The sequence below is a fragment of the Poecilia reticulata genome, chromosome 4, assembly GCF_904066995.2.
Source record: "Poecilia reticulata chromosome 4, P_reticulata-male-v2, whole genome shotgun sequence".
Lineage (NCBI taxonomy): Eukaryota > Metazoa > Chordata > Actinopteri > Cyprinodontiformes > Poeciliidae > Poecilia > Poecilia reticulata.
In genome coordinates, this window is record NC_088833.1 from 9,641,441 (window position 1) to 9,663,471 (window position 22,031).

General features: G+C 37.5%; 3 protein-coding genes across 5 annotated transcripts; 2 read left to right on the forward strand and 1 right to left on the reverse strand.

Annotated features, from left to right (window-relative positions):
- Positions 1-2,685: 2,685 nt before the first annotated feature.
- On the forward strand, positions 2,686-6,344 carry glrx2 (glutaredoxin 2). 3 transcript variants are annotated; one of them, XM_008406666.3, is made up of 4 exons: positions 2,686-2,773; positions 4,331-4,397; positions 4,872-5,048; positions 5,599-6,344. In XM_008406666.3, exons 2-4 carry the CDS (start codon positions 4,332-4,334, stop codon positions 5,752-5,754), a joined length of 399 nt encoding a protein of 132 aa, XP_008404888.1. In that variant the 5' UTR covers positions 2,686-2,773; position 4,331; the 3' UTR covers positions 5,755-6,344. The 3 variants fall into 3 exon arrangements, with proteins under 3 accessions (XP_008404888.1, XP_008404886.1, XP_008404887.2); XM_008406664.2 differs by lacking the exon at positions 2,686-2,773 and adding an exon at positions 2,802-2,984; XM_008406665.3 differs by lacking the exon at positions 2,686-2,773 and adding an exon at positions 4,214-4,233.
- A 318-nt stretch (positions 6,345-6,662) lies between these two features.
- On the forward strand, positions 6,663-12,906 carry uchl5 (ubiquitin carboxyl-terminal hydrolase L5). Its single transcript, XM_008406669.3, has 11 exons — positions 6,663-6,884; positions 7,277-7,340; positions 7,420-7,525; positions 8,744-8,869; positions 9,024-9,085; positions 9,371-9,501; positions 9,678-9,741; positions 9,823-9,925; positions 11,748-11,861; positions 11,984-12,082; positions 12,527-12,906. The coding sequence occupies exons 1-11, from the start codon at positions 6,809-6,811 to the stop codon at positions 12,569-12,571; spliced, it is 990 nt and encodes a 329-aa protein (XP_008404891.1). The 5' UTR covers positions 6,663-6,808; the 3' UTR covers positions 12,572-12,906.
- Positions 12,907-16,710: 3,804 nt separating this feature from the next.
- rgs2 (regulator of G protein signaling 2) lies at positions 16,711-18,909 on the reverse strand. Its single transcript, XM_008406670.3, has 5 exons — positions 18,784-18,909; positions 18,609-18,695; positions 18,132-18,193; positions 17,746-17,912; positions 16,711-17,642 (listed from the first exon to the last, which is right to left on the reverse strand). Exons 1-5 carry the CDS (start codon positions 18,876-18,878, stop codon positions 17,448-17,450), a joined length of 606 nt encoding a protein of 201 aa, XP_008404892.1. The 5' UTR covers positions 18,879-18,909; the 3' UTR covers positions 16,711-17,447.
- Positions 18,910-22,031: the final 3,122 nt, after the last annotated feature.

Consider the following 22,031-nt stretch of genomic DNA (forward strand, 5'->3'; position numbering starts at 1 on the left):
AAGAAGAAAGAAAAATATCTACAGAACTATGTTTTATCAATACTTCATGATATACTGGTGTGCAGTGCAGGACAAATTTACAAATCAATTGGATAAAAGTACGCATAATGATATTCTTAATCAGGAATAAAGCAGAGAAGTGATGTGTATCAGACTGGTTCAGTGTTGCGATTAAGATTCTGTATACCAGCATTCTCTGATAATGTCCAATGTAATAAATTTTTTTAAAGCGATAATTCATCTATTCTTTCTGATTACCCTTTTTTTTCTTTTTGCTAGAAACTAGCTTTGAAAAAAGGCATACACTTTTTTTATTTTCATTAGGATCCTATAAGTACAGATTAGTTCTTATCAGACAATCATTTTCCCCACATGTGGAGTTTTTCTTCAGTCCCTCCACAGAACAAGCACGTGCTGCACATGTGGGGTTTCTCCAGCCATGCTTAAACACAAACGAAATCAGGGGGATTTGAGGCAATGAATTTCTGATAAGAATGAATGTGATAGTCTGTATTTTGTATGCTGGGATTGGCTCTGACCTCACATAACCCAGACAAGGAAGAAATGACATGAATAAATGAAGTCCACCGAGACGATGTGGATGTCTTCTACAGGTTTATAATACAATGTCAACAACTTACCCCACGCTGTCTCTAATTTGTCACAATGAAGCATCACAGGACTAATGACAATGAGGTGGAAGATATAGATCACTCTAATGACTGCTCATCCTTTTCCATAGACAAATTATCCACAGTGCAATGTCCATTTTCTGAGTAATCGTAGGCAGTTTTGGGTTCCTCTCTTTTCTTCTCTGTAAAATCTTGCACCGATAGTTTTACAATGACAGCCCTTCAGAATGGGTTCAATGAAATTAAATTAGCATTCATTACATCTGTGTGATAAATGATGTGCTTCTCTATTATTTTTTGAACTATATGTGTTTCTGCGGTGTTCAGTGGTGCAAATCCATCCACAAACAATTTGTCACCCAATGCCCGCTCCACACGTCAGCACTTCAATGCGGCTTGAAATGTTTCTGCATGCGTCATTACCAAAGTGTTGTACATGGGAGCTGGGGCACGTTTTCTGAAAGTGCCATTTATGTTAGGCTGTTTTATATTGTTGTCACTTCAGTATTGAGGTTGGTGAAGCTATTTTCTTTTTAAAATATTACATTTTAATTTTACCCTAAGCCCTGCCTTTGTACAGTTGCATTACAAAAACAAAACAAACAAACAAACAAAAAAAAAACACTGGAAATGTACTATAAAGTAGTCTGCCATTCCTTTTATATTTTATTTTCCCAGTAACAGAAGTTGTATGTATTTTTTAGTCAGAAACCATGAAAAAGGCCTGAAGCCGGCACTGTAAGCCTTTTAAAGACCATTACCATGGCAACTATTTAGCCAGTCAATGAGAATCAGTTTTTATCTTCCTCTATGACCACCCTTATTTATCATTTCAATTTCTCTACCACTTATTGTGACTTGCTTCAAATATGATTCTAAGACATTTAGTCTACAGCGCCAAAATAATAATTAAAGTATGTGTGAATTAAAAATTACGAGTTCATTCCTATATCCATGGCATTTATTGATTTGTTTTGGACAAATAGTTTCCTCCTCAATGGTCAAGGTAATCTAAATGCTGCCTGCCTGCTTTTTTATCTGAACTGCTGATTTGTTTGATGGTGTAAAGGCATTCTGAGATGATGCATATATCTCCTCCTTCCTGAAAAAGCTGTTTGAAGCATTTCTGTGCTGCCTCATCAGGTATTTTGGGATTTGTGGTTGAATCTGCTGCCTGAGGCGGGCCAGAATGGTCAATGAGAAATTCAGAATGGATCTATTCTACTCTGCTTTTGACAAAGGAATGGGAAAGAGACATGCAGGTTAAATGATATGCCTTTCTTCTTGTTTTTATGTTTTAACAAAGTGAGATAAATGGAAAGAGAAAGCTTAAGTTTTAGAGTAGCTGCATTTAAATAATGGCTATTGTATTCCAAGACACATACTTTTCAAGACCTTGCAGCAGTGTTGAGCAACGAAAACTAAAAACACAATTGTCACATATGTAATCATTTTGAGTACATTTAAGAACAATAATTAAATATGAGTTAATGTGTTTTTGGTAAACCTCTTGAAAGTGGATAACTAACTGAAATACACCTTTTTTTTTTAAAAATGTTGTATGCAAAGCTCCTCTTTATATTTCACATGCTGAAACAAGGACAAATTCCTTTCCATTTGTGTGATTTGAAATGTGATGTATTTCTTATAAACCTTTGAAAGCAGAATTGCACATGGGGAGGAATATTAAAAAATCTGAAAAGTAAAATAAGTTAATGCAGCAGCCTTTGTAGTCCAACAATTGTAAAATGTATATGACATTGTTAGAATTTGAACACAAGGTTTAAATTTACTTCCAACACTCAAGTATTTGCAGGTGCAACGGCATTTTACTCGAGTTGTATCTCATTGTAACTGATTTGTAAAAACTCAAATATTGTTGCATGATACCAATTTTGCCACAGATCCTTATGAATGTTATGTTGTGTAGTTGTCGCAAATAAATTGTCACAAACACATAATCTGATGATGCTATTTTTAATTACTCATGTTGTAAATGTGTCCTTACTGTATTTTCTATAAACACCAAATACCATAACTTTTTTTTTGCTTCACTTCCGTCCTGTTGGTGGCGGTAGCGTGCACTTCAGTTGATTCGCCACCTATTCACATAGGAAGAAGAAGGACGCTCCATTCGTAAGGTGGGAATCGGACAGAAACGGTGTAAATAAGAGGGCAAAACCAGACGAAAAGCTTTAAACATTGTGTTGTGTTGCTCCAGAGCTTCTCAAACACTAACAACATGTTTTATTCGAGCGACAAATTCGAGTCTTTACTAGCCGTTTGTTCATTTTTCACCATGTTTGTCCACGCAGACTGTCTTCGTAGAGTGGTATGGACCCATTGCAGAAGGTCATTCCTGCTTGCTTTACGTAGAAAATACAGCAGCTCAACTACTTTAATCAAACGTCCACGTTTGCTAGTTTGACACTACTCGTCCTTTTTGTAATTGTACCGTTAACATTAGCAAACCACTCAGCAGCTGTGAAGATATTGTTGTCCCAGACGCCGAACAGCGTTGATTCGTCAAAAGTGCTATTTCATTGTTTTTAAGGACGCTTGACCGACTTAGAAAAGATGTTTCAAAAATCAACCAAGGTATAAATCCCACAATACTGCTTTAAAACACAGTTACGTCTTCCTGACATTCCAAGAAAAGCATTTCCAACGTGTTTGTGCAAATAAAATTAATCTTTAAAAGACTTAACATAAAATAAGACAACAAACTTGACAGGATGACAACGTCATTTAAACGTATTTAATGATCTGATAAGATAAAATATATTTATTAAATTACTCATGTTTACATAAATAGGATAGAGACTCCGGAGGGCGGGACGTCTAAGAAATTTGAGAGTAGTGTAGATTATTCCTGCTTTGGAAAGTTACATTAAATAACAAGTCCTGTTTCACAAATAAAGAACTTTATTTTGAAGTACATGTAAGTTGTTTATATTATATCAGACCAAGTCTTATTCCATGTCATGAAGGTCATCATTGGAAATGATTTTCTGTGATATAGAAACTGCCTTTATATAAATTGATATTTTAAGGAAAAATTATGCAGCAGAGATGAATTTAGACCAGACTTAAAAAGTTTTATTTTAAATTTTTGATTCTGAACTACAGCTCATAAACTGAACTAGATTCCCTAAAATTTGTGAAATAACTACTCATTCAAGCTTTAATGTCAACATAACATTGCTTTCAACAAGCAGGGCAACTTTGTCCCTTCCTTTATTACTTTACAGCTTATTGCGGTTTACCATGTTAGTAATGCACTTTTCAATATAATCCTCATTATAAACATGCATATAGTTTGTTGTCTTTTTAATTGAGTAGACACTTCTGGGCAGTTAGACAGACATTTGAACCATTTGCTTATTAACCCTGTTAGGTGGATAATCCTAGATTATCGGTCTCTTAAACCGTGCTGCAGTTGTAGAAAGGCCATTAACTAAAGCAGCAGTAGTGAGTGCACGGTGTTGCTACTTTCTACAGTTATTGCTAAAGCTGCAGCTATGGTTAAGTTTTCTTTCATTTTTTTTCTACTATTTTGCCTTCCTTTCCTCCCTTCCTTTGGCATTATCACATTTCTAAGGTTATTAAATGTACCTTGCTGTGTGTGTTAGTTTTCATAGTCATGTTTTCCTTTGCTTGTGCCAAATGGGCCTATGTTTTTTTTTTTTTTTCTTCAGGATGGGGAATCTTACCTCCTCCAGTACTGGGGGTCTCTCCAGTACAGCCTGTGTACAACTTGTTCAGGTGAGTAGTTGTTTACAAATCTACCTCGTGCTTTCGCCATGCTACTGTTAAGTGGATGCCTTTGAAACTCCCTAGTAACTCTTTGTCTTTTAGATTTATGATTTAAGTCAAGAAGTAGTGTTTGAAATATCTCTGAAGACAGATCTATGTATAGTTGCTTCTCAGCTGGGTTCCTGCTCTCTTTAATCTTTGGTCTGCATACACATCGTCTGTCAGTGTGATCTTACAGATTACCTCAAGTTGTTTTTCAGTTCGGTTTGTAATTAGAACTATTAATGAAGTGAATTAGATTTTTGGGGGGTCTGTTCCTGGCTAGTTTTATTTTCAGTTACATGACTTACTTTTGATACCTGTATTAAAAAGCTAATTGTGATGAAAAAAAGTATCTAATGTTCAATCATGGACAATGAATCCTGGAAATATTCAGTTAAAGCCTTATAACAGGCTAATTTCTATTTTCCCTCAATCTTTCAGGAGATGGTGTCACAGAACTGTGTTGTCATATTCTCCAAGACCACCTGCCCCTATTGCAAAATGGCCAAAAATGTGTTTAATGAAATTGGTGCCAATTACAAGGTGATTGAACTGGACCAGCACAACGATGGGAAGAGACTTCAGGAGGCCTTGGCACAGTTGACTGGTGTCAGAACAGTAAGAGTGTTAGATCTTAACGTGAGACCTTTAATGAACAGTTTATTTTAACTTTCGGATTAAAGAAAATTATATATATATATATATATATATACATACTTTTTTTTTTGTATTTATTTCAGCCACAAATAAGCCCCAAATTATTCATACCGTGCCAGATTTTAGTTTCTTTTGATTTTATTAACAAGTTTCTTCTGACTGGAAGTAGTATTAATGTTTTGAAATGATCCGAAACATGTGAAAACAGGGTTTAGAAGGAATAAAGCAGGATAATTAAGCTTATGGAGTGTTCTTTGTCTTAACCCAATTGTAAATTTGAGTAAAAGCTGGGTGTTAACCAAACAATTTAAATGAACTCTACTGATTCTTTGAAGCAGAGTGGTCAGATATCTGGCCAGAAACATGTCAGAAGATGTTTGTTAAAGATGTTTTTTTTTGGGGGGGGGGGGATTCTTTTGCAAATGCTATTTAAGCAGTAGACTCTTAAAGCTTTCCCTATAGGTGACACACATTAAATTTTCCTATGTTGCCATATTGTTTATTTGTTCAGGTTCCAAGAGTTTTTGTGAACGGGAGCTGCATTGGGGGCGGCTCTGACACCAAGCAGCTCCATCAGCAGGGAAAGTTACTGCCCCTCATCGAGCGGTGCTCCCCCTGCTGCGTTACCGAGGGATCAGGCAGTGGACACTTTGAACCCTCTAAATGACTAACCGTCGTTGTAGCCTTTTTAAATCCTCTATTATTTAATGTTTTGCTTAATTGTATACTAGCAGTTACAAATTTTATGAACATGTCCATGCTCTTGGTTTATCAAAGTCAAACAAATTGTTGATGTCTAATTTGCTTGTATTTTCTCAGAGGTGGGAAATGTTAGTATGCATTTTATTAAAATCTCCCATCTTAAAACATTAAGTAAACTCTGAAAGCACTCCCGTTCCTTTGTTGAATTACAAAATGAAAGGGGAAAAAAATAGTTTTAAACTTTAATATGTACTGGAATTGGGATACCTGGAAATATTAAAACACCTGACTATAACTTCAGACACACACTTTTGCTATGCTGCTAGTCTGCAAATTTTGGAGAACAACATTATGTGTATCTAAGTAGCTTATTGCTTTGTGACATTTTAGCAATAGCTGTGAATGTCTGAATGTTTACTAGAGAAAAGCATCGATAAAGAATCTCCAATGCATGTCAAAGTGTTTACGGTTTCAGGTGAGCCTAAATAGGAGAAAATATTTTTATTCCTGTACATCAGATGTATATTATTTAATAAACATAAAAGACAGACCTTTCTCAAGTTCCAGAGCATTTGTGTGCATTTATCTCCTCTTTTGGTGGTGATATTTTTTTTTGGTTTCCGTTGACATTTTAATATTGGAGCGTATCAGTGAATTACAAGCACTAATAATATAGAAATTATAACGCACATTTTTATTGAATTAAATGTTGCATTTATTGATGTGCTACTGTATTAAGATGCATTTCTGCATTTAACATTCACAAAAATTCATAGGCATACAAGACGAGATATTAGACCATAACATATATATGTTTATTTTTTTTTTGCAAAGTTGCGGTAGCACCCCACCGGTGCGTCCTCTAAAACAAATCGCGCGTACCCAGTTAGAACACATTGCACCGCACAGAAGTGAGGTCACCGTGCTACAATTAATTAGCCTAGCTAGCGTGTGCACTGCTAAGCTATAATAATTTGATAAATATATATGTTCTGAGGGTTTAACTGTGCGGTGGAAAAATGTCTGGCAGCGCAGGAGAATGGTGTCTGATGGAGAGTGACCCTGGAGTGTTCACGGAGCTCATTAAAGGTTTCGGTGAGTGTTTTCTTTCCAAACGTTGGCAGCTCATTCAATGTAATGTGGCTATGCGCAAACGCTAGCTAGTTGATGCAAAGCTAACTTCTAAATTAGGTGGTGCAGAGTAATTTTCTTCATTGTGTTTACATATAACCAGCTGATAATCTTAATATGGCATCTGAATTTTGCTCTTTTGAAACATTTGCATGCGGTAACTGGGTAGCGGTCGATAACTTCTTCAGGAAAGCTAAATAGCTAGCATTACTCAGCGTTCAAAAACGACGGCGCGTAAAAACAAGCTGTCATGATAGCGGACTTGTGTTTTCAATGGGTTTGTTGTCAGACCGCGTGTAAAGATCTTTTATTCAGCTATTCAAATGTTAGTTTAATGCTGCTTTTTTATTTGTCAGGCTGTAAAGGGGCTCAGGTTGAAGAGATCTGGAGTATGGAACCAGAGAACTTTGAGAACCTGAAGTATGTTTATATTCGCTACTTGACTTTATCGCACTCCTTCTCTTAAGGCGTAATTTTTAATAAATCTGTTCTGCCTCAGGCCAGTCCACGGGTTGATTTTTCTCTTCAAGTGGCAGCCAGGGGAAGAACCAGCAGGATCAATTGTCCAGGATTCGAGGCTTGACCACATTTTCTTTGCTAAGCAGGTAAATCGTTTGTGTTTACAATGAAACCTACTGAGCGAAGGATAAACCCAGGACTGAAAGAAGTTTAAGTAATAATTGTTTGCCTTTGTTTTCTTTAATGTTAAATAGTTCATCCAAGATAATGTTTTTGCTATGTGTTTACTGGATAAATGTGAAATTTAAAACTCTATTGTAAAAAAAAACAACTTATCTGTAGCACACAGATATGCTACATTGTGGTGTCAGAAAACTGTAGGTTTGTATCTTAAACAATTAAAGATAAAGTGGTTTACACAATTCTTCAAAGCATTTGAATGGTTTCAAATCGAAATGTCACAGCAATAACATTGGTACTTGCTATTCACTGGGGAAAAGGTTAAATGTTTCCACGGTTTATTTGAGATAAAATGTGAAAAGTGTGGATTCAGTCCGGGTGTTTTGATTTGTTTTTCTCAATGGGACTCGTTTTTTTTTTTGTTTGTTTTTTTAATATATATTTTTTCCTGTTCTTCCAAAACATGAGATCTATGTGGACGCACATGCTAAATGGCAAAATACCTTTACGGCTACACATAATATCTTCCCTGTGCTGATAATATAAATATAAAAACGTTGATTTAATTCAAGCTACTCGAAGGAAATATATTTGCATGAACAGTTTATATATATATATCTATCCATCCATCCTCTCCATGCCTCCATGCCTCTCCAGCTAACGTTCCGGGCAAGAGGCGGGGTCACCCTGGACAGGTCGCCAGTCTGTCACAGGGCAACACAGAGACACACAGGACAAACAATCATGCACACACACACTCACACCTAAGGGCAATTTAGACAGACCAATTAACCTGACAGTCATGTTTTTGGACTGTGGGAGGAAACCGGAGTACCCAGAGAAAACCCACGCATGCACAGGGAGAACATGCAAACTCCAAACCCAGAACCTTCTTGCTGCAAGGCAACAGCTCTACCAACTGCGCCACTGTGCGACCCTATATATATATATATATATATATATATATATATATATATATATATATATATATAAGCCAATGCCACAAAACTGTGACCACTAAGAATATCTCCAATACCAGTTTTCTGTTTGTTAGTATTTTTACAGTCCTTGTCCATTTCCAACAGCATAGTGTGAAGATGCTGCAGATGCTTATTACTGTTAATCAGTGGCTGTTCTGTGTGCTTTTAAATGTGTGTAATTTCTGCTCTGTGTGCCATTTCCAGGTCATAAACAATGCATGTGCCACCCAGGCGATCATCAGCGTTCTGCTCAACTGCTCCCATCCTGACATGTTGCTCGGCGACACACTGACTGAGTTCAGAGAGTTTTCTCAGAGTTTTGATGGAGCTGTACGTAAATGGTATCTTTTATACTTGCTGGCATTTTTCAGTTATGATGAGAGAAGTGATAAACAACGTGACTTGCATATCTCTCTCCGCCTCTGCATTTTGTGATGCCAGCGTTTCACCGTGGGTTTTATAGTCTTCTGCATTTGCTCCTCAGATGAAGGGTCTGGCTCTCAGCAACTCTGAAGTGATCCGACAAGTTCACAACAGCTTTGCAAGGTGAGCGATTTCCCATGTCATCCCCAAGCTCTTTTCTTTTTAGCTTCTTGTAAATTTGTAAATTAGCTGCTGAATTAATATGTGTATTCTGAAATACAGGTTAGTTTCAAAATATCCAGCATTCTTGGACCGTTTTTTCAATCTAATAACATAAAGAATACGTTTTCCCTACAGTTTATACAAATATTACATTGAAAAAGTATTTTGCTCTATTTGTGTGTAACATTAACATCAGAATTTGTCACATTCTGATTATCTTTGACTGGGTTTTTATGTGTTTTCAAGACAGCAGATGTTTGAATTTGATGCAAAATCTTCAGCAAAGGATGAAGACGCCTTCCACTTTGTGAGCTATGTCCCTGTTAACGGCAGACTGTATGAGCTGGACGGGCTTCGGGAAGGACCAATCGACTTGGGTAAACAGAATGATTCACTTTATGCATGTTTTAATTTGTTAAAGTTTCTGTATAAATTGTAAAACCAACAAAAAAAAAGATCTTAACATGAGATATAGGAATTACCTTTGATAGTGATGTACTATACATGCTTTTGGAAACAACAGATGTTCATAGTTGTGTATTTTATGCCAAAGGTACCTGCAACCAGGATGACTGGATCAGTGCAGTTCGCCCAGTAATTGAGAAAAGAATACAGAAGTAAACAATATAATTAAATACATTTTTACAAAAGCCTTAAGTCTATTAAATGCTGAGAGAAATTCTCGTCTTCTTCTTCAGGTACAGTGAAGGAGAGATCCGATTCAACCTGATGGCCATCGTATCCGACAGGAAGATGGTATACGAGAAGAAAATTGCGGAGCTCCAGGCTCAGCTCACAGAGGTAAGAAGCAATGAGAAATAATATTACTTTTCTTATTTGAAGGCTTAACTGCATGCTTGAATTTAAAATAAACAATGCTGTTTATACTTAAATCATGCATTAATTTTATTACTTTAAAATATGCTTTTGAGACAACTGTTTCTACATTTTTTTACCTAGTAAAAAGCCCAAAATTAACCAACTAAAGCCTCAACAAGAGGTTTAGTAAATGTAAAAATTCAATGTTTTTTGTCTTACCTTCACTAGGAAAACAGAAAAAAAGTTATTACAAAGGGAATTTAAAATTAACAGTCCCTGTAGTTGATTCACAAATATGTCAGTCTGGTGTCCTTTTCAGAAATTGCCTTAAATAATTTCTGAAACAGCTTTGCAAAAATGACGATGAAACCATGGATTTGAGATTTGTTGTTGTTGGCTAATCTCTCCACTGCTGCATTTGTTGCACGTGCTGATCATTTTGCTCCTTTACTGTTTTCTACCTCTGCATTCCTGACTTTGTTCAGGTATGAAATGATGTTATTAACCAGAGGATGTTTATTAACAGCTTTTTGTCAATTTATACCAGTCAGAGAGACGTTTCACATTTTGTTCCCACCTCTCAGTTGCCATCTTTACCCTCGCTGACTTCTCAAAACACCACTGAGAAGTGGGTTGGGTCTTCAGAGGGATGAAAGTGTGCAGTGGACGGGACATGTTGCAAATTGAGGGAATCTTTGTTGTGTATTTTTTGTTTATTCTTTTATTTTTTGGAGCCCAAACTACATTTTAACCAAAAAAATGTGACTAACTGTAAAGCCTTAAAGCTCCGCCAAATTTCACACGTGGTTGTGGGTTAGTTTGTGTTCTCACACGGTGGAAACCAGCAGGTGACGCTCCTCCCACTTCAGCTTGCATCACGCCAAGGTCCCCACTCCGTCCCTGCATCCTTCATTTTGCTTTAGTGAAACGCCACGCCACTTTAAAATGTCTATCCAAGAGTTTTTAGCCATTTGACAACCTCTGTAGTGATTTTGTGAAAAATTGTACAAATATACGTATTTCTTCACAGCATCTGATAAACATACCTCCAATTTAATATGGATGAACAAAACCTGTTTAGTGGAAGTGGCACTAGTTTAAGTGAAATATCAACATTGCTGTATGAGTAAACTTCTGCATAAAACAAGCTTTAGCCTGTAGTGTGAAGTCACCAAACCGGTTAGTTGTGTGCATCCATGTAATTGGTAGCACAACTCACACCAGAAATTGTAATTACTTCATGCATGTTAAATAATGCAGCAGCTTTCTCTGCTTTCTGTCAGGTTGATCTGCCATTTAGGATTTTTAAATTACAGCTTTCTTTCTCATTGCTGCAGTCCATACAGTCATTTGTTTAAATGTATCTTTGATCCAAAGATACATTTAAAAAAGAAGCTGCAGGCTCCTTGACAGAGGTGTTGATTATGAATCCAGCAGTAAATTAAGTCCTTACAATATTAGACACACATAATCAGTAGTTGTTCAGGTTAACCATAAGCTGCTTGAAACTTTCAGCCTTTACAAAATCCCTTTTTATTCAATTAAGTCTGCAAAGAAGCTTATCGCAAAATCTTACTTAAACATTTCTATTGCTGTGGTTTTTATTTCACCACTAGAGGTCAGCAAAAGTTTTTTTTTCCAAACCTCATGTAACCTTTTCCAGAGTGACATCTTGTATAGCACTGCCCATGTGTCTACATCTATAGGCACCGATCAGAAGACTCTTCTGTATCCAAAGAACTGTTTAGACTCTTCTTTTTTCTAAGAAAATAAGTAAATTTTGTTTTCATTACTATGTTTGCAGGAGGAGCCCATGGACACAGACCAGAACAACACATTTCTTAGCTCCATCCAGTCAGAGATTGCCAAGTATCAGCTCCTTATTGAAGAGGAGAACCAGAAGCTTAAAAGATATAAGGTTAACAATACAAAATGGTTCATACATTTAAAGCTCTGCTTTATTTGTTGTCATCTGGTTTTGTTATCAGTCGCAGGACAAATTAGCTTTGCCCAGTTCTTTTAATTTCTGCTTTCTTGCAGATTGAAAATATTCGACGAAAGCACAACTACCTTCCCTTCATCATGGAGCTACTGAAGACATTGGCAGAGTACCAACAGCTAATACCTTTGGTGGAAAAGGTAACAGTTCTCTTCTTTCTGCAGTTTTCCACGACTTTATTGACTCTGGGTTCACAGAGTCTGAGAACATAAGTGCCATGACATTTCTAAACGTCCGCCATTAAGCATGCCAATTAACTTAATGAGCCATCTGGGTGCGACCTGCAGGTACTCTTTGTGGGCTGAGAATGAGAGATAATTCTTTCCCAGGAAGATAAAAGGCTTGTTAAAAGGAAAATAATTACCACTTTTGATGAGGCACTCCTTTCTAGAAAAGTACCAAGTGAAATGACTAAATCAATGCTTCAGTTTTCATTTTGTACACTAGACGACATCACCTGAGAACATTATATTTTCAAAAGCAAAGCAGGTTGATTTGTAAGAAAAAGCTAAAACTGTTTAATCGTCTTGTTTCAACGCTGTACCAATTGAAACATCATGGTCGATGTGGGTTTTTCCGAACAGGCGAAAGAAAAACAGAGCGCTAAAAAGGCTCAGGAGGCCAAGTGAAGAACACCAACACTGTCTTCATCGGCGAAGGTTCCAATCAGACACAAACACCCAATCATCCTGAACACCAGTCACTCTTTCGTCGGTGAGCCATGTACAGATTCACCATTTATCTTCATGAGAGCGAGTGTGGACGGCCTGCGGCGCTCACGCTGTGGCTTCCTGTGAATTATTCAGAAAGAAAGAACTGCACTGCAGCTGCAGCACAGAGACTGTCTGACAAAACGCTGTCTCCGTGTGTTTATATTAGCGCTAATATGCATGTCTGAAGGAAAAGAATGTGGTCATATTTTGTTTTGTCTTATTTTCATAATAAAATGTCTAGATGTTTGTGAGTTGTTTGGTTTTCAGAGATTTAATTTCCATATTACTCTTTTTCACCCTCCTTCTGGTTTATATTTTAAACTTGCAATGACATATTAAGGCCATTGTAGATAGAAAATAGTAAATTACTTCCAAAAACTTTCCGACATATTCTAGGAAAAACATGGCAATTTCTGAGTTTGAAAAGTGGAATTTTTTCTTTACTTTTCAAACTAAGAAATGTCCAAGTGTTGGACTGTTTACAACAGTCCTTATACACGTGGTATAATCTCGTCTAAAGAGATTCAGCGCTGTTAGTCAAACACGAGTTTTTACTGCCACCTACAGTCGAAGCACTGTAATAGCTGGAAGCGTTGCATTTTGAAGGTGTTGCTGGAGCGATCACTAAGTCTACATAATTCATATAAAGTATCACTCAAACATTGGTATGTGGTTTGCATGCCACTATTAGTTCATCTAATATTTTTTTAGTGTCATTGATTTTGAGACATTAAAACTTACAGATGATTAAAACAAACCTCCAATGTTAAGTAAAACAAAAAATGGATAGTAAATGTTACTGTCGCAACCTGGAAAAGACGGACATTAACACCTTTAACATGAAACTGAGGTCACTACAGGTCATTATTAAAGATGCTGGCTGTTCAGAGTGGTGGATCATTTATGAATCGTTGAGCTCAAAGAAAAAGTGGGGTAGAAATGAGTGTACAAGTAACAGGGCAGCTAAAGTTTACAGAGGATTGCCCTTACCTGGATTAAGGAGGAAAAGGAATTACATTTTTCACTACATTTGGAAATCAAGGTTGCAGAGTCCAGAGGAGGGAAGAGAGACACCAAAGTATAATTACTGCAGGACCAGAGTTAACTTTCCACAGTCAGGAAGGAGTTCTGGAGAAATGTCATGATAAAGTCATGATAGCCATGTGCTTGGACATTTGTGAATGCTTCATGCTTCCATCTGCTGAAAAGTGTTATGGAGCTGAAGATTCTATTTTCCAACAGAACCTGACACCTACCCGCATTGCCAAAAGTGACAATACCTGTTTTAATTTCCCTGATGTACTCCATGCCACGTTTATGCAGCAACTCGTGCAAAAGAAACCCAGACCGTGCATTAAATTTAGCATGGCAATATTTCTCAATATATTGCAAACATTACATTTTTATGCAATTTCAAATCGTTTTGGGTTTTCATTAGCTGCAAGCTATGACGTCTTGAAATAATGTGATTAATCTACATGATGTGATAATTTAATAGTTTTTGATTTAATTAGGTAAAACAGTTTTTTGATGATAACCAAATGATTTGATATTTCAATTTGACCTGCATCTGTACATGTTTCCACATGGTAAGCAGCTGTAGTTTTATTCAAGTATGACTGAAAAAAAAAATGTAACATAAAAATTAGAATCACTGTGTTGCGATGCAACACTGTCGCCAACTGAGCCACTGTGCAGGCCCTTTTATACTTAGAATTGTTTTAATTTCTCCAAGTTTTGATATGTTTTTGGATTATTTAGTATATATGGATTTGTCCCATGGTTTAATCTCAATGATAAAGTGAAGCTGTTGCGTCTGTTTGTCAAAGGGCTTACAATGAGCCCACAAACCTTCTGCGTCCAAGACTTGTGGGGATATACACAAAATTATTTTCTAAAACAGAAATCCACTCATATTTCAACCAAGACAGCACATGGTTTTCCATTTCTTAGAGTCAGAAATATGTTGATGTTCTGAACTTTCTCTTTCCATTCAAATCAGCATCTGAATGGAAACTTACTGAAAATACACTTATTTGCTTTAATTGCTGCTCTTCAACAGAGCGTGCTTCTAAAGCTCTGCGCGTTCTGACGCATCTGCAGTCTGCTGACCGAAGTAAGACGTGGCCGGTTTCTAATTTTAGATCCAGAGTTTACATATGCACCTTAAGTACTTATTGGACCCGATCCCAGAAGTCTGTTGCCAGGTCGGTGCATAGCAACGGACGAAAACCTCATTGGTCTTACTACCAGCCAAGGGGGAAAAAAGATCCTCTTTGTTTTATTATTCTGTCCGTCACGACACGTGGACGAGCAACTGAAGTAACAAGTTTTCTGTTCAGCTGAGGCTTTAGTATACCCTAATCGTCACGCTGCATTTAGCTCTTTATTGAATCCACTAAAATTATCTGTGTTTGACCAGGGTCACGGGATAAAGAACCGCAGTTGGCAGACGGAGAACACAAATGCTATGAAAAAGGATGAAGTCCTAAATAGCAAGACTGCTGCATAACGGAATGCGTATTTGGTATGCCTACATGGAGGGTCAAGGAAAGTTTATTTATGAAGCTCATTATCGCACACAGTTCCTTAGAGAGCCGAAGAGGCCCATCGCTAAAAACATTTCTGTTCAAACTATTTAAACATAAACCAAGTAAATGAATGTAACTTGACCTCAAATGTCAGAAAAACAACCCAGTTGACACGAGGTGCAGGCTTTCTTTTGGGTTATAGTTCAAAATGTTTCCAACAAGCACTAAATTTTAGACATTAAAGTTTTAAAAAAAATCCTTTTGAATCTGCAGTAATCATGCAAACTTAAGGAACCTCTCTTCTTTTGCTGTCATAAAAACCTTAAAACAAATACAAAGAGTAAATTGTACACGTTTACTCAGTCGACTACTCCCACTTTTATTGACACAGGCCAGAAATAGACTGCTCTCAGCTGCAGGCACACAGAAAAAAAAAAGAATATGTTTCCAGGTAAAGGCAGCAGGAGGTGTCAGGAGCAGGATGCTTGTTCCTGCTGCTGTAATGAGCTCAGAGCCTCTCTGAATGCAGACATACGTCAGACTGGAGGAGGATTCACACTATCTCTTCTTCTCCACTGACAATCTAAACACTCATCATTGTTATTACATTCAACCAAAGAAGGGTGTAGTATTCCAAAAAGATAAGGAATGCTGTTGTGTGACTTAGCAAACTGTTTCTAATAGCTAGGTACATTGCAGACCTTTGTCCTTTTGCCATGGGTGAATGACTGCTATTTACATTACACCTTCTAATTTAGGCTGAGTGACGCTGATTGCGTGGCATCTAGACAATTTTTCCACTAAAATTAGCAAAGAGGCTTATACTTATTGAAATGGCCGTCTGCGTGAATTCCCACATGTAGTGCCTTGCAGAAGTATTCATGTGTCTTTGTAACTTCGTTGCAGCTGAAATTTTCAAGCTGCAACAAAGTTCACTTGTATTTATGCACAGCGCCTAAATAAAACTATGTATAGATGGGGAGATAAAGGAAACAGTGAAATCTGAAAAGTGCCGCGTACATTTGTGTTCAGCCACCTTTATTTCTACACAATATAAAACTAAACTGGTTTAGTTTACTTAATCACAGAGGCACCCAAGAGGTCAGTGGGTAACTCTGGAGGAGCTGCAGAGATCCGCCGCTCAGACGGGACAACAATGAGTCATGGAGGCCTACTCCACAAATGAGTTCTTCTTGAAGCTCATGTCCATTTGAAAAGGTGGACACCGCACTTTCAATCATTGTATGGGCATCATATGTATCTTGTGCAACAATAAATGTAATTTGTGAATGCTTGATAATATTTTTGATACTTAAATAATATAGTTACTATTCAAAATCAACCACTGATTTAAAAAAAAACCTTGGTCAAATCCACAAAGATCTATGGATTAAATGCACCAAAGCAACGAAGAAATATCTTACTAGAATGACCTTAACATGAGTGAAAGATCTTGCAGTGAATCTGAGATTCTAATGTATAGATTCATGATTGAACTAGGTCTGTAAAGAACCACATTCAAGGTTTTCAACATTGAGAAAATATTTTATTTCACAAGCAGGCCAGCTGCCCAAAGCTTAAATATACATGAAATATGATATCTAGTGCAGGATCGCAGTATTTACATTCTCACAGTTATTTGCAGTGAAAACAGTTGACATTATCATACACATTAAACTCACACACCTTGTGTAAACAAGTGCAAATGCAACAGAGTAAAATAAAAAAATAGGGTTAAAGAAAAGTGTAAAACTTTTTTTTTTTTTTTTACATAGTCTGTCAGTGGATTTTGACTAAACATACATTCTTACAGCACTGTCGGTTTCACTGGAGCAGAGAAGCACAGTTCAGTGTTTTCATTTCTCAGCTCTGCAGCTCTACAATGTTATTCTGTTCTAAGTGTATCGTTGCATAAAACTTGAAATAGCCTAAAATTGTAATGGTGGATCAAAAAAAATAAATAAAATGTGGGTAATGACCCGGTGATGAAAATGTAACCTTAATTCCACCTTGTAAAAACACCCTGCGCTTTTCCTGCAGCTTATTTATATTAACCTCACAGCTTCCTTGTTGAAATCCGGCAGCAGGACAGCCTAAAAATGACTTCGCTTTGCATTTTCCACACTCGCCGCTGCTGTTTATGCTCAAAATTTGCATTCAGGTCTGTTATCCTGATGCAGCTCCTGGAATGAACATCATCTGCACTGAACTCACAGTCACAGCGGTAAACAAATGACTTCAGGAGTGGGTGTGTGGTTTGACTAGCACTTTATGAGCTTGCTATTTCCACTGGCAACTGCACACAGTTCCTTGTAGAGGTCTGAGTGGATAAACCTAGGGTAGGAATTGTTTTCCATCAAGCTGTAGACTTTCTTCTGTGCAGCCTGGAAGCTCGTGCCAGTGGGTGCACGTAAGCATTGCTCAATAGCATTTCTTGTGTTGAAATCCAGATTTATCTGTGGGAAAGGAAAATTAAAACATTAAACATTTGATATCCTCGAAACCACAAAGAAAGTAATATAAGGTTAAAGTATCTTCCGAAAAAGCAAATGTCCTTACCTCCTTTGGAGCTTCACTTTTAATGAACTCCTCATAGATGCTGTTGGCCTTGGATGTCAGCGCTTTTTGTGACGTGAGGGACTTGAAGTTCTCACAGGCCGTCCAAAACTCGACGTTCTCCTCACAGAACTCGGACTTCAGAAATATATGGAAGGCAGCTTTCCCATCTGTGGGAGGAAGAAGCGGAGCATGAGGACTGTGAGACGTTCCCCTGCGTCTTTCTCAGGCTCTTTGCCCATTAATGGAAGGTAAAGTGAGTGCAAAGCTATTACGAGCTTTGGTTTATTGAGGCCAATAAAATGCCTTTATTCAGCTCCCAGTTACAGTGTGACCTTTGAGATGCTTTTATGTAAGACCGCTGCAGCAGCGGGATGAATGATACTTACATTTATGGCCGAGTAGTTTGTCAAGTGACTGTGCCCATTGGTTCACGTCATCAACACTTGGCCTGAGGGTAGAGAACAGATCTCTCGTAAGAGGTAATTATAGCTGAGACAGCTACCACTTTTGTGGGCCGCTGTAAATTATTGCAATTGATTACCACGGCTAAAATGGTTTTACAATCGACTGACTAGCTGTTCACTAGACTACATAGCCTTACTTTCTTTCTGCAGTTTGTCCTGCTACACTGAACACTGTAATCTCTTTCACTTTGAATATATTTTGACTGAATATATTCAGTCAAAATGACTGAATATATTCAGCCTATTGTGATAGGCTGTATCTATCACAATAGATACAGCCTATCTATTGTGATAGGCTGTATCACAATAGAGTTAAGTGGATAAAAGTCCTCAAAAGTAAATTGATACAATGTATCAACCACATGCATGTATGTGCATATATAAAAATTGCCATCCTACCTGTATGACTTATTTTTCTTTGGATGCAGAATCGACTTGGAAGAGTTTGTCCACAGAAACCTTATTCTGTTTCTCCAGTTCTTTCTCCTGTTAAACAGCACAAAATACATGAATCACTTTTTAATTGAAGTAAAATGTCATTAAGTACATCAAAAGATCTTTGAATAAGACTTACTTTATCCCCCTTTTCTCTGCAGACAGGTCGGTGGGTTTCATGCAGTCAGGAAGAGCCATGTTTTGTGACGACATGCTGCTGAGGTTCTCTCTCATGGTTTAGACTCGTCTCTTTCTCCCTCTTGGCTTGCGAGGCTGCTTTATACTTTTTGCTGTGGAAATCATGGGTGACGTATTGGAGGGCGGTCCAACCAGAGTCTGAATGGACTCTGCCTGTGACTTTGCCTGAGGCAAAAGAGAGGCTGTCCCTGCATAAACATTCTCTCCCTGAAAATGCTGCCGGTTTTCAAAATTAAGGGTGAGGTGAAATATATGGCAAACATTGTTTATATGTTTTATAAAGTTTACATGTACTCCTGCTAACTCCTGTTTTCAGGTTGATTTTATTTTTTTTATCTCAATGTATTTTGTTTCAACTGACTTTGAAAGAAAAACGAAAACTGAAACGTTAAGCAGGTTTTGCCAAAAAATAAAATCTTTTTTTTTTTCTAGTTCCTCTGTGTCGTTCTTCTTCATTCCCCGTTTGTCCTGAACAATCGGATCATTCTAACACCGGAAACAAGGCTGGATGTTTAATGTTTGCTAAATTAGTCACAAAGGGTGTGTGAGCGTGAAGAATCTTGATGATGGTACGTTGAGATAGGACAGGTTGGTACACACATGATGACGCAATATCCTCTCACCTTTCAAGGTGGGATGGATAAAAATGGCAGGTCAGCTTTAGGCAGGAGACAACTTCACATTTCTTAGATCACATCAGAACATCAGATACGATGAGACTCTTATGTTAAGGAATTCACTATTTTTAGAAGGACAGTTTGATTTAGTGGATAAAGTTTCAGCCTGCTCTGCGAGCTCTCAGGAGGATTTCATCTCAACTGTGAAGCTACTCTAGGAACTGATCCTCCTTTGGCAAACACAAACTCAAATATTGCAACCCATTTAAGTCAACATTGAAAATTTAAACCCAACAGGATTAGGAGTGGTCCGTGCTTGTTTAAAAAAAAAAAAAAAAGCCCCCCACACACTCCAGCGAGCCTACGGTTATCTGGGAATATATTTGGATGTCAGTGGTCAGCTGACGGGAGATGAAAGAGATGGTGACGGATGTGGTTGACAGAAATCAAATTATGCAAGTTCTAAATTTGAGATGTGAAGTTATTTTGGAGCTCAAGCTATATCAATGCCTCTTTCACCAACAAACTGATAAAAACATTGTCTGCTTTGAATGTGATTACATTAGTTAGGGATTAGGAAAAAGGAGCATGCTGATTTGACTCAGACTTGCTCTTTTTAGTCATAAAACATGCCGTTCTTTTGCTGCTCAGCTGTTGAGTATTGTTTATGAGCTAATTTACGATTTTCTCCTCCGTTTCTCCTTCTGTGTATTTTCCTCTGTGTTTTTTGATAGTCAAGGAGGCTAGAATGATGCAGCACAAGTTGTGCCCCAATATTTTCTAATTTGCAGTGGTAGTAAATGAGATATTGTTTTAACCAAGAGTCTGGCTTGTTACATTGTTAGAGAGATGTTAGAGAAACACGGGAGATCCAAAGATAATGGCCTAAATGAAAGGGTAGTGGACGCTGTGGGTTTAAACTTAAAGAAACATTTCCACATTTTGTCACGTTAAATCCACAAGCTTGAATGTATTTTATCTGAATTTTAAGTGAGAAATTGACCAGTATAATAAAGGCAAAGTGTACATAAAATGATACATAGTTTAAATGTACAAATAAAACTTTACCTAATCTAAAGTAAGACATTTCCCCTTTGCGGTGTTGACTGATCACATGTGCTGAAGAAAAGCATGTTTCAAAGTGGAGATGGTGTGTACCACTCTCATACAGGCTAAACAACGCTCTGTGAGAAGCTCAAAGTGTGGGATATTGTTCTATACAATCTTATTAAAACACATTAAAGTTTTACACAATGTAGAAAGGTTCAAAGAATTTGAATACATTTGCAAGTTACTGCATACATATAATGAACAGCGTTTCATTGTCCATTCGTTGTTTATAGTCGCTTGTCTTTTCAGGGTGACCTGGGCTGGTGCCTAACCTAACAGTCATTAGGCGAGAGGCGGGGTACACCCTGGACAGGTCGCATGTCCATTACAGGAAACCAGAGATACACACACTCATACCAAACGGTATCCCAGAGAGAATCCACACACACAGGGAAAACATGCAAACTCCACACAGAAAGATTTCAGGCTGGCATTTTAACTCCGAATCTTGTTTTCTCAACTAGATGACAAAAAAAAAGACTTACAATGATGATGCAGCTTCAAGTGAGGGGCTGAATTATGTTTAGCCTTTAAAAGCATACCAAACACATCTCTTCAAGAGCTTATTAACTTAAATTGCATTTTTTTTGTATAACTTCCCAACTTGCACATATGAACCTGCAACATTTCATAGTGACATTAAAAACAAGTTCACTGAGTTCACTGTGGCAAGGAATGGGACCAGCTTGTATGCATGCAGGTCCTGCATGCATACAAGCTGGTGAATCACCCACATCATCTTTGCTAAACACAATCCGCTGTCTTTTTATTCCGTTTATGCCTTTCTTTAAAACTCTGGTCCTTAAATCTCTCTTTCATAAAAAAATAAGAGACGATGGAAAAAGTTAATCAGAACTGAAATAATTTTTCATGATCTTAAACAGTAAAGATTTAGAGCAATGTTATTAGCAAGAAGAGGGACTTAACAGGCACAGGAAAACCTTTTCCAGTAAGATCACGGGCTTCACTATGACATCACATCCCCACAGAACTGAAAGGTCAAATCCACTTTGGAGCACAAAGTGCTCATATGTAGAATTACCACATTTTGTTCTGTTATCAGTGCTATAGTGTATTATCTGCGTCACCTGTTGTACGCTGTTGCGGTCAGCCTTGGCCTCCCTCCTGCTTTCGCACGGGTTTAAAGCTAAGCTTTGCGAAAACATGGTGTTCACCTCTTCTGTTTATTATGATGTGCAGACTGTGTGTAAGCAGATGTCTGTTTATAAGTGGATGGAGAGCAGAGCCAAGTTTCCACTAAAGCACTCGTTTTATCTGCAGCCTTAAACAGAAGGTAATTCCCATCATTGCTTTGCACCACTTGTCCTTTTTGTGTTTTTGGAAGTTGCAGAATTCAGAAAGGACGTGTGCTCTCTAAATCTTCACTTGGGGGTTTTCTGCTCGGACTGATGGGACAGAGCAACAAAATAAAAGGTCAACGTTGAGCATGACGCTTCAAAGG

Excerpts from the sequence above, each read along its gene's own strand:
- glrx2 (XM_008406664.2), top strand. The coding sequence starts at position 2,875 with ATGTTTTATTCGAGCGACAAATTCGAGTCTTTACTAGCCGTTTGTTCA. Across the intron at positions 4,398-4,871 it reads CCTGTGTACAACTTGTTCAG|GAGATGGTGTCACAGAACTG; the intron begins GTGAGTAGTTGT and ends TCAATCTTTCAG. Across the intron at positions 5,049-5,598 it reads AGTTGACTGGTGTCAGAACA|GTTCCAAGAGTTTTTGTGAA; the intron begins GTAAGAGTGTTA and ends TTATTTGTTCAG.
- uchl5 (XM_008406669.3), top strand. The coding sequence starts at position 6,809 with ATGTCTGGCAGCGCAGGAGAATGGTGTCTGATGGAGAGTGACCCTGGA. Across the intron at positions 9,502-9,677 it reads GGAAGGACCAATCGACTTGG|GTACCTGCAACCAGGATGAC; the intron begins GTAAACAGAATG and ends TTTATGCCAAAG. Across the intron at positions 12,083-12,526 it reads TAATACCTTTGGTGGAAAAG|GCGAAAGAAAAACAGAGCGC; the intron begins GTAACAGTTCTC and ends TTTTCCGAACAG.
- rgs2 (XM_008406670.3), bottom strand. The coding sequence starts at position 18,878 with ATGAGAGAGAACCTCAGCAGCATGTCGTCACAAAACATGGCTCTTCCT. Across the intron at positions 18,194-18,608 it reads AAGAAAAATAAGTCATACAG|GCCAAGTGTTGATGACGTGA; the intron begins GTAGGATGGCAA and ends CTCTACCCTCAG. Across the intron at positions 17,643-17,745 it reads AAAGTGAAGCTCCAAAGGAG|ATAAATCTGGATTTCAACAC; the intron begins GTAAGGACATTT and ends CCTTTCCCACAG.